At 41.6% G+C, this 14,757-nt stretch overlaps 1 protein-coding gene across 10 annotated transcripts in view; it reads right to left on the reverse strand.

Annotated features, from left to right (window-relative positions):
• Positions 1–14,757, reverse strand: part of kcnq5a (potassium voltage-gated channel, KQT-like subfamily, member 5a) — a 126,093-nt gene that overhangs the window by 26,766 nt on the left and 84,570 nt on the right. For all 10 annotated transcript variants that reach the window (XM_053232491.1, XM_053232488.1, XM_053232487.1 and 7 more), the window contains 6 exons: positions 8,531–8,621; positions 6,057–6,183; positions 3,969–4,144; positions 3,187–3,312; positions 1,911–2,021; positions 778–873 (listed from right to left, as the gene is read on the reverse strand). In XM_053232491.1, the coding sequence (XP_053088466.1) occupies positions 778–873; positions 1,911–2,021; positions 3,187–3,312; positions 3,969–4,144; positions 6,057–6,183; positions 8,531–8,621 (727 nt within the window). The remainder of the gene's footprint in view (positions 1–777; positions 874–1,910; positions 2,022–3,186; positions 3,313–3,968; positions 4,145–6,056; positions 6,184–8,530; positions 8,622–14,757) is intronic.

A 14,757-nucleotide genomic window follows, 5' to 3' on the forward strand; every position in this document is an offset into this window, starting at 1 on the left:
ATGGAACTAAAAGGCTCAAACATGTTCCAGCATGACAATGCCTGTATGTACAAAGTGAGGTCCATGAAGACATGATTTGCCAAGGTTGGTGTGGAAGAACTCGAGTGTCCTGCACAGAGCCTGATCTCAATCCCACCGAACACCTTTGGGATGAACTGAAACTCTGACCGTGTGCCAGGCCTTCTCTCTCATCATCAGTGCCTGACCTCACTAATGCTCTCGTGGCTGAATGAGCAAAATCCCTACAGCCACGCTCCAAAATCTAGTGGAAAGCATTCCCAGAAGAGTGGAGGTTATTATAACAGCAAAGGGGGACTAAATCTGGAATGGGATGCTCAACCAACACATATGGGTGTGACTGGCCATGTGTCCACAAACTTTTGGCCATATAGGGTATATTCATTAAAACATACTTGGGTTTCTCAGTCCTGCTTCTGGAGTACCACCACCCTGCACAGTTTGGTATTTTTGGTATTGTTCAACCTAGGCTAGTTAATTAACTGATTAGTTGAATCAGGGTAGCTGGGAACAGAGAACACACCAAAATATGCAGTACTCCAGGACCAGGACTGTGAAACACTAGTATATACTACATACAGTATAGTAACATTTATTTTTAAACTCACATTTACATTTATATTTAGACTTATATTTGCTTTTATTCCAAGTAAATTACAAATGACGAAGTATACAAGAAATTGAAGCATGGAACTGCATTGTGTCTTCATTCATTTCTTGATCAGGGAGGCAGATATATGTTCAATGCAGTGAGTTTACCTGTATAAGACTGGCAGCTGGGTTTCTCCTCTTTTCAAAGTGTTTCTGTCTGTGCTGCTCCTGCACCTTCAGAGCAAAGCCCGAGCCTAGAATCCCCTATTCACAAACACACTTGATTTATTATTTGGTAAACAATAGCAAATGGTTTGTTCTTCAATAAATTCCACAAATGTTTGCGCACTGTTTGTCATTACAATTAGTCATCCAGTGTGGGATCCAAAAGCTACAACAGAGCAAACGGTTACAGACAGAGAATCACAAAAGACAACTGTCATTGGGCTCTTTGACCTAATCACATGAACGCACTCCACATGAAAGTCACCGCAGCAAAGATAGTGTTTCAGAGATCACAAAAAGCTTACTGGAAGTGATCTTGGATAGCATATGACACATAACTGACATTAATCTTCTCTTCTGAGAGTTCAGAGAAATACTGCACTCCTGAAATAACACCAGCCACATAGAGCTGGCAGACAGGGCTGTGCTGGAATGTCGTGCATATGGATCTGAACACTGAGATCTAAGGCACCTTGGATTAATATCACAGCGTGACCTACCACACACCCAGATGCCTTAGCAAGGGCCAAAATAGATAAGTACAAAAACAGGGTGTAGAACTGCTTCATAAAAATCGCCTCTGTTTTCAGATTTTATTCATAGCTAGAAGAGTCAGGGAATAATGAAAAAAAAAAAAAAAGACCTATTACACCACTGCTTGTGGGAATCATAAAGTCTTCTACTGACCCCAATTCCTTGTCTAATTTCATTGTTTGTCGTATTGTATAGTATATTTTATTGAGTTGTCAAATTTATATATTTAAATACCCATATACAATTTCCTGCATGTGCTTGGGAATCGGTCTGATGACAATTGTGTAGGCACAAGTGTGAGTGAAAATATAGCTATTAATGTAATAGTTAACACTATTAGATCATCTTGTTACTTGTTTCATGTTGGAACAATCTTTTTTTTTTGCATGAAGCATTCTTCCACTTTTAGTATTTTTAAATGGGCCATTTTACTTTTTTAAATATTTTGCATTATGACCGATAACAGTAATGCAGTTCAAGGTGCTGGTGTATTAGAGAGGCCTTGCTGCCTTTGCTGGGAATGCAAGGCTGTATTTACTCACCGCAGGCAGGGCAAAGAAGGAGATCCCCAGCAAAGCAAAACCTGCTGACAGGAGTCGCCCTGGCCAGGTCTGAGGCGTCTTATCCCCATAGCCAATGGTAGTAAGAGTGATCTGAGTATACAGACATCAATGGTCAAGGGTCAGAGGTTGAGCCAGGTCCTTGCAAACAAGAGTTAAATTACTCTAGTGAATACAAGCTCAGGACAAACAGCAATGCCCAGACGGCACCTTCAATCAGCCTAAGAAGAGCAGGAAGAGGCTGAACACACCTGGTTTTACCTACACAATGGAAAGCTGGGTGCAATGGGGAGCCCAATCTCCCACAGCGTTTGCACTGATCATATTCCTATGAGAGGCCACCGCACAGTGCAATAAAAGCCACATGTTGGACGAGAAGCTCCACTTACAACAACTCCTGTCCAATCTGCCATATTAAAAGGCCATGAATATCTAAAGGCAAACAGAGAAGTATTCTAGAGTTACAGCCACACTGCCATTTGTGTTACTCGTTTCTCCTTGAGAGTAATAAATCGGTAGCTTATGTTAAAAAAAAAAAAACATTAGTCTAACAGCTCCCTCTCCATTCTGTACGAATAAGTGAGAGATACGGATTCTTGCAGGCGGGGGATACTCAAACAAAGCGCAGGCCAAAGCAAATTCAATACATCCAGTAAAAGTGAGTGATCTGTCAAATGCTGAGTGTGCTGTAGACATTAAATGATGGCTGGGAGTAGACACACAGACACACACACAGACACTGAGTCCTGTTCTTCTGCTTTTCTTCTCTGCACTACAGTCAGTCTGGCAGATCCATATACAGAACCCGAGAATTCAGTCTAAATATGTTGTGGCAGTGTAATGCTGGCTCTGTATGAGCCACTATATCAAAGCTCAAAAGGGCAATGACCAGGAACCACCATAAACTGACCTTATGTTCGTTACACTCAAACAGCTGATGGTTTTTCCTGAGTTGACTGAATTCAATGATTTGTTCATTTCCCCAACAAGAAACCGTGACAGTGGCCATAGCGTGTGGACTGCTGTGTTTCTGTAACGTAACACTGTAATATGTGAAATATGATAGAACAGTATAATGTTGCTGTGAAGCTAATCATGGCTCTGTATTGATTCTAAAATAAGATACTATAAGAACTGGGAACAGGGAATGAAAAATCAATGATTCTGACAGATTGGATAATTGTGTGAGATCCAAAAAAAAGTAAAAGGTGTACAGTGTTTTGTGTGTATATGTTGTGTTATATTTATGTAGACTTACAGTCCCCCACCAAAGTGCATCAGCATAGGTGGTAAACTGCTTGTTTAAATCTTTCTCCACCAAGTAAACCAGGAACGAAGAGAAGATCAGTACGAGAAACCCAATGTACCAGGCAGTTGCCAGCTCCTGTACACACAGAAAAGCACAGAGCTTTACAGCATGCCAAAAAATCAGACTAACCAAATACCGTGCAATGGGACAGAAAAATCAGAAGGACAGGAGTAAGAAAAGATAGAGGAGTAAAGCAGCTGTTTCATAGACCACAGGGAATCAGTAGGGAGCTACAGCCCGTAATCTATCCACTAAATGGCGGGTGGCTGAGGGCTGAGGAAGTCTGTGGTTTGGCCATGGCTCATGGCAAGAGCTACAGCCCAGACAGGGCTGCCGAGAGAGAGGCTGAAAGCAGGGTCACACGTTTGTAGTCGAAAGGAGCACACACACACATGCACACACACACGAACACACATATGACCTTGCAGCCCTGCTCATATTCATCATCTGTTTTTAGATCTCATCTTACATTTCTACTGTTTTGTGTTATTCTAGATTGCAGAAAAAGTATTTTCAGTGTTACTTCAGTTGCTTATTTGCTGTCTCTGGAATGCAATTTGTTCTGCAATTTGGGCTACTGTGTATTATAAGACTACAGGGTGCAGGCTGTACTCCATTTAATTTTAGACATAAACACATTTCAAAAGAAGCTTACATCTGAATAAGTTCTGAGATAAACAAGGCCAAGCTATAAGGCATCACTGCAAGTAAAACATCATATCCTAGTCTACCTTGCTGTGGGCATAGACTACAGATCCCAGCAGTTTCCAGGTACCCCCTCGTCGGTCCATGCGCACCATCCGCAGGATCTGTAAGAAGCGAAGGCTGCGCAGTGCAGACGCGGCAAAAATGTTTCCCTGGCTGCCAGCTGATACAACAGCAATGGACGCAATAAGCACAATGATGTCTGCAATAGGAAGAAAGAAAGTCAGGTTCGTGTTTACATGGAGCACAAAAGCATAAAGTATAAAAGCATAAGCATAAAAGTTTTTTGGCCAATATATAACTAGCAGTAATTACTGAAGACATAGAAAACTAGAACAGAAAGAATTCAAGAGAAAAACTATTTCTCTGTCAATTATCACCTAGGGTTTTCACCAAAATCACCTCTATAATGTAGAGCAGTCAGCCTCAGTGTATTTGGCTCACTGTCTCAACAACGCATAAAGACAATGTATAAGCTTTGCACTCCAGGTCTAGTTCCTGAGAACCCCCCCATGTTCTCTGATTCTCACTGAAAATGCACTGAAAACAGGCACAGTCTGATGAAGACTTACCCTGATGGTAATTTCACATCTGTCATTTCTCTCAGATACACAAGAAGCAGAGAGAAATGTCACTAGGGGCCAGCACATCCACCTCCTTTCATAAAAGCTTCTTCTAAATCCTATCCCCAACCCACCACTACACTACCTGACCTGGAAAGATATTACTCTTTGTTCATATGACACATCTTGCCTTTTTCAATACTTTTCCCCTACATGAAACTCAAAACAAGGAAAAAGGAATGAAGTGCCAGTGAATCCAACCATAAATCCAAACAGTATATAATATAAACATTTGGTTATGAGCATCCACCGACAAAGAGAATGGAAGCTAAGTGATTAATGTGTCTTGCAATAGTCTTGCAGAAACTCTCTCACTCTGTCTCTCAAAATGTTTTACTCAGATCTTCAGGTCTAAACCCATGTATTAACTTGCTATTCTGCTACATCAGTTACCTCAAACACACAAAGCTTGTCCTGTTAACTCAGGTCTTCTCGGAACAGAATTCAGCATATGAAACTGACTTCCTTCACAGTTTCTGTTCACCATTTTCTTCATTCAATCAGTTCTGCATTAAAAGCAATCTTAGCCTTCTGGTGCCCATCAGTAAAGAGCAGGGCCAAAAAGTGGTGACAGTGAAAAGGCAGTTTACAGTGAGTGTGTATGAAGGGATCTGCAGTACAGCAGTACACTGCAATATGAAATTAAATAATGTGGTTGATTCAACTTGCCAATTTACTTTCTGTGTCTGACTGAATGCTGCAATAAAGGGATTTCAATGCAAGTGACTGCTGCTCATATCTAGCAAAGTAATGTCTAGCAAAAATATCAAAAACACTAAACAATAATGAATTCATTAAATAAACATTAATAAAAACAATAAAACGTTGTGCATTGTCTCCCATTTTGCAAAAACTACATGCAAACTGTGAGCAGCACCGATGTATAAAGCTAAGCAATCAATTCATGGTTCAGAAGCGATTTGTCTTTGTGAAGACAAAGCTGTGTTGATGATGCCTTCCCACAAACAAGCCCAGAATCGATCCTGGGTAGGACTTGAGCTTCTTACTCCCACATTAGTCAGCCACTGGTGAAACTATGATGGAGCTCTGACCTTAATTAATTAACAAGGCTTCAATGCAGATCACGTAGGTCAACTCTACACTCACTAACACAATGCATTCCTACAAATACAGTGTCTGTGTATAAAACCAGACTCACAAATAGCTTGTTTTAATATTATACTTGTCAAAGAGAAGTAGGATTTATGTGTATGCATGTGTGTATATAACCAAGGATTCATGGATTCAAGAATTCAAAGGATTTGAGCCAAAATCTCAGAGCAAGAGTGTACAGAACTCACCAGGTTCATCCTTTTAACATCCTTTGTGTGTATGAAACTCAGACACTGATCCAGTTGGTAGGAGCTATCATTACTCCATTCACTTAATTTTCCAGAAACATCCATCAGCATCAGCTACACACATGCAAACACACATACGTGCACGCACATATAGTACATGCACAGTTACTCACAGGCAACCGTGTCTCACCTATGACACAGAAGGGCTTCCTGGCAAAGCGCAGTCTCCCTTGCCATCCTCTGTAGCGACAGCAGCATCCAGCAGACCAGATGCGAATAATGTACTCCAGACCAAACACAACGATCATTACAAACTCCTGCAAGTTGCAACACAACAGCATATCATCTCATTAACCACACTGTATTCTAACACACTGCGCTGCATTAGGAAACTAAATACAGTAAGTTTTATTTTAGTATCCCATGTAACAATATATTTCAAGTATATTATCAAATATATTATCAAATAAATTTTTTAAATCCATATTCTTTTTTGTGACTGCAGCAAGTTTAGGAGGACATGTTTTTCTTCCACTTAAAGCAGCATACATATTGGCTATAATGGCCTAGAGAAAGTGCTACTCAATAATGTCAAAGTGTTTACTATGTAATTATTCCCAGAGAGGCACATCACTGATCTAAATGAGTTTTTGTGTATATTATAGTTACTCACAATTATTTCCACATATTCCATGAGATATTTTCATATTACAATTTTATAATATATATACAATTTTAGAACATTTTACATAAATCTTCCAGAGAAACATGACATTTCAGATACACGTCCTTTATCAGATGTGCAAGCAAAGTGCTTCTGAGACTGAAGGAGGTGAAGCCATTGAATATTTGAAATGGTTGATGTGATATCTGTCAAAACCTGACTTTCATTCCATGGGTTCCAAAGCTTGGAGAGTGTAGATGAGCTTTTTCTCCCAACATTTCTTTACTTCACTGCTCCCATAACAACTAGCAATGCAAATGGAGATTAATGTTTTGTCCATAACTATTATGTCCATCTTGCCACTGGAGGAGAAATCTTTTAATCTTGGCAGTATGACCAAACATTCAACCTGTCTCCTCTTGGTTTCTCAAAAGTACAACTGATTGCGTCTCTTGAAAGAAAGACTACAAACAACTCCTGTGGTAGTGCGTGTGGAGTGATAAAAAATGGTTTATTTAGAGCCTGTGATTTTAGTGGTTTTATTCATAAATTTGCATGTGGAACATCTAGAACTGCGTGCAAAAGTGCTACAGATTCTATTAGTCTGATCATTAAATTCAGTGGCTTGGATGTTTTTATCCTGTCTGTATGAGCAGTCTCAGGATCATCCTGCAGGAAATTAGAGGGCAATTTCAGCCACTGTTTTATTAGCAGGATGATATGTGAGCACAAAAGGAATTCTCTCTGTCTTAGCAGTGGATTGGTTAGAGGTCAATGCATCCATTATCTCAATAGTGTTAACATGGGCCATGGCATCATCTATGACATTATCTAGGAAATAATCACACATTTCCTTTTCTGGATGAGTCTTTGTAACTGTGAGAAAGGAATGGGATTTTTGCAGTGCTTGAGATGGGAAGAGCTGTACTCCAAGTATGAATGAGAGTCTGGGGGGTTTTATATTATGTTTGGTAAAGCAAATGCATTTGAATAAGGACAACTTCATAAAATAAAATGATAAAAGATGCTCCATAGTGTTGAGCATGGTACACTATAATGTACAGTGAGACCTAGAGCAGCAAAATGTCTGACTATGCAGTTTGAGATGAAACTGCACACTGCCCTGTAGGAGCCCATAATAGTATCTGGTTAGCGTAATTAGCCCTGGAGCTCATTTCTCAATGTCAGCTGCAGACCCTGTTAATTGCACCGTTTGATAAATCCAACAGGATTCACTGGTACTCTCAGCAGATTAAAACATCTGTCAGTACAGCACATTACGACAAAGCTGACAGTGCTGCAGCAGAACAGCAGTTTATCTCTCCACCATTTAATACTCATGCTGGATTCAACGTGCACCTTTTTGGTTAATTACGCAAAAAAAAAAAGGCAAATAAAACATAATATTACTGCATATAGTTAATTTTATTGTAGTGTCTTTATACATGCCATATGTATTATGCATATATCCACCAAATTTGACTCACTGCTCTGAGTATTTGTGCAGTTCAGATTTCACATTATTCAGCAATTCCGGGAAACTTAAGCTTGGGTAGAGATACACTCAGCATTCTCTTAACAGCTGAGAGTGACTTCCATGCACCCTCATAACAGACTAATTTCCCAGGGTGCCATCTGATACAGAGTGCATTGTTTCTACATCAGTGGGAGTAAAGCCACCTTTGACCAATGCACAGTGGGACACATCAGCTCATCCAGCAACCCAGCTGAGATGTGATTGACAGCCCATGCTCACCTTGGGCCTGTCCCTCATTCTTACCAATAAAGCATTGCTGGAAATTTATCTTAACAAAACTAAATAAAATACGTATCATATAGCAAGGCAATAGATTTTTCCACAAGAGCCAAAGGAGGTCCTGGAACATGAGACAAAAAATACTATTTGTCAGACATTTGAGACTTTATTTAAATCAAACTATGCTGTTTTTGTGTGATAATGTGCCACATGTCCTGAGGTGAGGAGTGTGTTTTGTTCTCACCAGTATGAGTAGGCAGTGGTTAGAGAGGTCCATATGATCCGGGATGGTGGAGAACACAGACAGGACCAGACAGCCAAACACCAGGATGAAGCTGCCAGGAATAAAGACAGAGAAACAAAACATTTTAATTTCTAAGTAATTGCCCCTGCAGGTGCGCCTCTGAGGCATTGATTGACCTAAAAACATCAGACTGATAAGGTTAATAGCACTCATCCTGAGCTTAAGTCATGCTCCAATGAGCATGGTGTTGACCATGAGAAAGAAAGTGGAGTAGTGAGCAGAATATGAGCCCTGGCTTTGTCTGTGATCAGATCATATTCAGACCAAGTGCCAGTGTCTGGCCAGCTCAGACAAGAGCACAGGTAACACCGATCTTAATGTCTGAACACCACTGCACACACAACAGGTTTCACCAACCAGGCTCTCAGAGAGATGGAAAGACTTTCCACATTGTACATGAGTGTAAAAATAGCAAGCTTGGTGATACACACACTCATTCTCAACACAATGAATGTGTTTTGCATCACTGTACAAACACTCTTCAATCCTTCAGCACTGTAGGGAAGTGTAAATATACAGTATAACCACTAACTACATAAATAGAAGCGTCATATGGATATGGTGTAAATTATAAATAATATGAAGGAAAATTAACAACACAAACAGTTAGGTGAAGAATTGTGCACCTATCATTACCAGGAAATGAGAAAGCTGACATAGAGTACACTGCGCTTGTTAATTGTAGGGTAAGTAATTTAGTCCTAATCTGGAATAATGAATAATAAACAATCCTGTTTAGGCCCCAAATGATGGGCTGTGATTTGGCAACCACAGCCCTTGTATCAGTTTACAATTTAATTTGAACGACTAGCCTAGTTAACCATACTGCCATGTTCCATAAGTGTGTTGCTCCACAAGAAGTCTAACTACTGTAATTAGGCATGCTTCAAAGCTATTAATTCTGGTCATGGCTTTGTTGTCAGGGTATTTGACTGATAGTGATGTTTTACTGTAGTTTTAGTTACTGGTTTGATTTAAGATCCCATGCGTGCACGTCAGCTAGGCATTTCTTGCTTGTGACATTGGTTTACAACCAATAAAACCAGCAATGTGAAATCAGTTTTAAAATCAAATATTTAAAAAAAACATATTTTTTAATTATGGCTGTGTGGTCAGTAATGACATGTTGAGGAACTTATGTCATTGTTATTGCTGTACAAAAGTTTGGCCTGTATTGTATTTTCAGTGTTCTCCTGTATCTCTGTCTGGAGTTTTTTTAATCACCATTCCTTTTCTTCTTCTTCTCTCTCTCTCTCTCATAGGGGAGGAAATGGTAATTTGTTTGTCTGTGGTGGATCAGCAGTGACGTATGTGTGTAACAGCTGTCACTGACTTCCCTCACCTGTTTAACTAATCACTCCTTCTCTATGTGTCTGAGTGGTGTAGTCTGTCCCTTACCCCTGAAAGCCAGACACACTGACCTAAAACTCACATCTTACTAGACAGACTACAAGGAAGAATATTTTCTCACGTTTTTTCTCATCCAGCCACACACACAAACTCGTATTACTATCTTTCCGTGGTATTTCTTTGACTCAGGTATTAATGTAGGTAAATAATGCAAATCTTAATGCTGACTCTAACTTTACCATACCAAACAGAAATTAGGGACTAGCCAAATTTCCTCATAATCCCAAAACTGGGGATGTTTGGTCATCACTGAAGGCTAAAAAGGTAAAAAGGCTGATGAGGCTATGATATCAGTATGGAAAAAGTATGATATTTCTGCCATACTGCCCAGTCCTTCTGCCAATACTTTTACTATAAATGTGTGGAAACACACATAGCAGCATGACACGGCTCTGTTTAGCTTGGAGGTGCATACTAGACACCCACAGACACATACACCTTCACACACACATCAACTGTGAAAAGAGTCCCTGCTGTAGTCATTACTGCCTCAGCTTTTACAGTAGATACACAAACACACATATACAAGCATGATCTCAGGGATCTCTCCTTGCACATAGTGTCAAGAGGTGGAGGAAACTGAGCCGTGTGCTGGCCTAGTGAAAACAGTGTTGGAGGAAGGAACAGCTCAGTTGAGCAGAGAGCCATAGATAAAGAACTCATCTCTGCACACAGCTAGACAATGTCTGTCTTTCATCAGCCCTGAGCATCGAGGCCACTGCGCCAGACTCTTGCCGACACACACCAGCCTCCATAGCTTGCACCCCAGGAAACTCTTTTTCCCACTGACACAAAACGCAGCAGCAATCTCCACTTATTCAGCTCTGTATCTGTATGTATGTGTGTGTGCCAGTCAGAACACTAATCTAGAGAGAGACTCTACAATATATGTGAAAAAGGCACTGATCTTAACTGAAATAAAGAACCTGGCTTTCTGTATTGTGTGTGTTGTCCATGTGAGAATCTTTAAACCCAAGACAGCATGATGATGAGAGTGGACATTGAATTGCCAACAGTTCACTCATTCACTGGACAACCACTAACTCACACTGCATGGCCAAACAGGACACACTAGAGGGCACTGTTGCAATCTGTCACATACATCTCTCTCTCTCTCATTGACACACAGAAGAGAAGAGAAGAGAACAGAACAGGACAGAAGAGTTTCCCGCAGATTATCTCTTAGCTCAGAGGTCAGTCTTTGCCTTCTTGACAAGACAAACAAGGTAATTCATTTTCCATACGATTACTGTGATACATTAAGTAGGTAAACTACAGTCCAAAACCCATTATTGCCTGAGTTATAACGGGTGCCCTGTGAGTTATTGAATACTGTGTACAAGTAACCTGCAGACATCTGGCCCTGATTTGGCCTGAGCTAACAGTCCTAGTCTGCTCTGTCTGAGAGGAAAGGTCTGGACACTCACTACTGTTTTCCCTGCAGTAGTCTGGTACACACTGTCTCACACATGGATCTGGTTTCAGTAGGAAAGCAGTAATGAGTGATAAGGGTTTGGTGTGAACATGTCTTTCCACAGAAGTCAGAATTATGTAATAGGTGGAACTAATGTTTTGTGTTTTTCGTAAGTTTCGCCAAGGAAGACAGCTAACAGGTGATTACAGCATTGTGTAATGTGGTTAAATGAGACTGTCAGAGTTTAAAACAATGCTGATGTCTATCATTAGACATGTGCAGAGCTGCTGACATGTATCCTCAATTTTTTTTTGCTCTCTGAATGTGAGATTCATTCTGACCTGGTCAGAAGACATTCAGACACAGTAATGCACACTCCTGAAATAAACCTGAGAAACTACACACTCGTACTACACTCGCCCACTCTAAATTCCTGTTTTAATTTCTTCCAATTTTGCAACTCAGCACCTTTGTAAATGCGCTTACTGAGGCTTCAATAATATAATGAAATACATTAGTTTAAACCAAAATTGTGTAATGTGAGGTTAGATGAAGCAGGATACAAGTGTGAAACCTCAATGCATACAATTCTAAGGGAAATTCATGAGTCATAGTCAGAGCATAGGCATGCAGCAACAAACTAGGGTAATTCATAATCAAACATTAACATGGGCGAGGGTCAGAATATGAAAGATAAACTAGAAGACGCAAGTCTTGGAAATAATCAAAAGTCTAAGGTATAAAAGAACCAACTAATTAAGGGCTTAACACTTAACAGATGCACACATTTGGGGAACAAACCAATCGGTGAACAAAAGCACATGACATGACCCTATAACTAAACAAATGAGAACAGTGTTCATTGTCCTGGGAAATGTGGTGCACGCTTGAAAGGAGGAATTTGTGACAAACTTATCATTACTTATGGCTGTCATACTAACTGTGCCTTGAATAGAGGTTGATCAGAAGAACACAAATGTATTCTGAAGAGGAACTGATAAATTTCCTGGAAACATGCTTGATCACATCTGCAATCTTATAGACAAGGAAACAACCCTTCTCATAAGTTATTTGATTTACTGCAGTTTCCTGGTTATTGCTGCACAGACTTTAGAAAAACAGATCTTGCAGAAAGAAAACAACTTAAAACAGCTTATACTGTCTACTTAAGCACAACACACACCACAGCAAACATCCAGGAAAGGCTGTCAGTCCAGCTGACTCTAAATGAGTTTGGGCTTCAGCTGGCTTCACAAGGACTTTTTGCTATCCAAAAGTAGTTCAGTAGGAACAACGCACCAATGGACAACACACACCAAAGTAAAAATGACTGTCCATCCATTAAAAGGTTCACCGGAGACTTTCAACAGTACATACACTGACATGGCCATTTGTCAGGCTTGGTCTGGGCAAGCTGTAAACTAATCTTGGTTGGCAGCTCACATCCAGATCTGTATAATACAGTGCTACAAATTTATAAGGGTGCTGCACATCTATCTTAGCTTGGTATGCTGTCAGTGTGTGCACAGGTCTATCAATAAAATACCCACAAACTAAACTCTGACAACATACCAGCCATGGAGATCAATGTGTTTTCTGACGGATGCCAAAAACTTGAGAAAGCAGCCTTCATACTGTCCATCACTCATTACCCACACAGTGAGTCTGCAACTGTAGTTCTGTGGCTCAGTCAAATACAGCTGAGTTCTTACTGATGAATGTACACTGCGCTTACTGCAATCCTTTTCAGGCTGAGTAGAGCAAAAGCAGCAGCCCTCAACACCCTCTATAACAGCTAACTAAGCAAGCTTAACGCAGTTCACTCCATCCTGACATAATTTGCAATCTGGTGGTGGAAATACACTCTACACACAGAGTCTTTAGGTCTTTCTTTAAAGTTTGTATGGGATCTTTAGAGCAAACTGTGGCGGCGGGGGCTGTGGACGGAGAAGAGGCAGGTCGAACCGGTAGGTAACACATCATGATTCTCACCTGTGTCTTATTACCGGCAGTCTACTTATTTGTGTCTCTTTGTGCTTTCAGTTGTTCCTGTAACCCGCAAGTGAGAGAGAGACAGAGTGTGAGACTGCTTGTCAGAACTTGCGAGACACACACGTATACATGGCAAGAAGTATGAACTTGAACCTGACGGAGCGAAATCCGGAAGTTTTGTGTTTTCTGTTTAGTTTTGAAAGTGAAAGGTTTTGAAAAGTGTGGTCTGAATAAACACGAGCCTGGAGCTCAGTCAAGATTCCACCTGTCCCTCGAGTCTTCCTACACACCCTCACACACCGGGGTTCTACAGTGGTGCCGAAACCCGGGATCTGGGGAACACTCTGACGCCGCCATGGAAACCTCCCCACTAGCCGAGATTGTCAAGTCCCTTGCCACCCTCCACCAGATTCAACACCAAGTGCTCCTTGACCTGTGCCATGAGCAGCAGCGGTGCTTTGAAGACCTCGCTCAGGAGCAGGCCAAGAGCTGGAGGGCACTCCAGGAGTTGCTGTAGCCCAACACATCTCCAGCTATGTCCCCTGCCACCGTGCCACACGTGATGTTTGGAGGGAAGCCCAGCAGCTACTACTGCGGAGTATGCCAGTGTAAAGTGGGCGATCCTGCAGCGCATCAGCCAGACCCCTAAGAAGCACTGCCAGCGTTTCCTGGTTGCTGCAGCTCTCTAAATTCATCCACCCCTTCACCTATGTACAGCAGCTGAGGGACTCCCATCGCCGGTGGTTGATGGCAGAGGAGCACGACGCAGAAAGGACCATCGAGCTAGTGCTAATGGAGCAACTCCCAACAGGAACAGTGGAGTTTGTGGTGGCCCATGTCCCTCGACGAAGCTGTGCAGCTGGCGGATGATCACTTGGCAGCGGTTCCTGGTCCAGACTCTTACCTTTTTTCTTGCTCTATCCCTCTCTCCCAGCTCCCCAGAACTAAGGTGCAGGGAGGCCCTGAAACCGGCCCCCCTAGCCCAGTTTCCTCCCCATTGTCCCCCCCGCCCCTTCACCTCTGATATGTCCTCTAACTCTGTCTCTCTCTACACAGGCAGAACCTTCCGTGCCCAGCAGGACAGGCCTGCAGGCACAGCGGGGAGGCCGGGCATTTCCAGGATCAGTGTTCCTTCATGGAAGCAGGAATACTGATCCGGATCCCTGATGCGCCACATGTCTCCCTGATCGAGCAGGAAAAGTGCCACATGTCAGTAAGTATACAAGGGAGTACACATCAGGCGTTGGTGAACTCAGGAACCAGACCACTGTCCATCGAAGCCGGATTCAATGCAAGGCATTGAGAAATGCACGATTGGTGAGGGTGAGGTGTGTGTATGGGGATGTTCAGG

This window comes from Pangasianodon hypophthalmus, chromosome 3 (assembly GCF_027358585.1).
Source record: "Pangasianodon hypophthalmus isolate fPanHyp1 chromosome 3, fPanHyp1.pri, whole genome shotgun sequence".
Lineage (NCBI taxonomy): Eukaryota > Metazoa > Chordata > Actinopteri > Siluriformes > Pangasiidae > Pangasianodon > Pangasianodon hypophthalmus.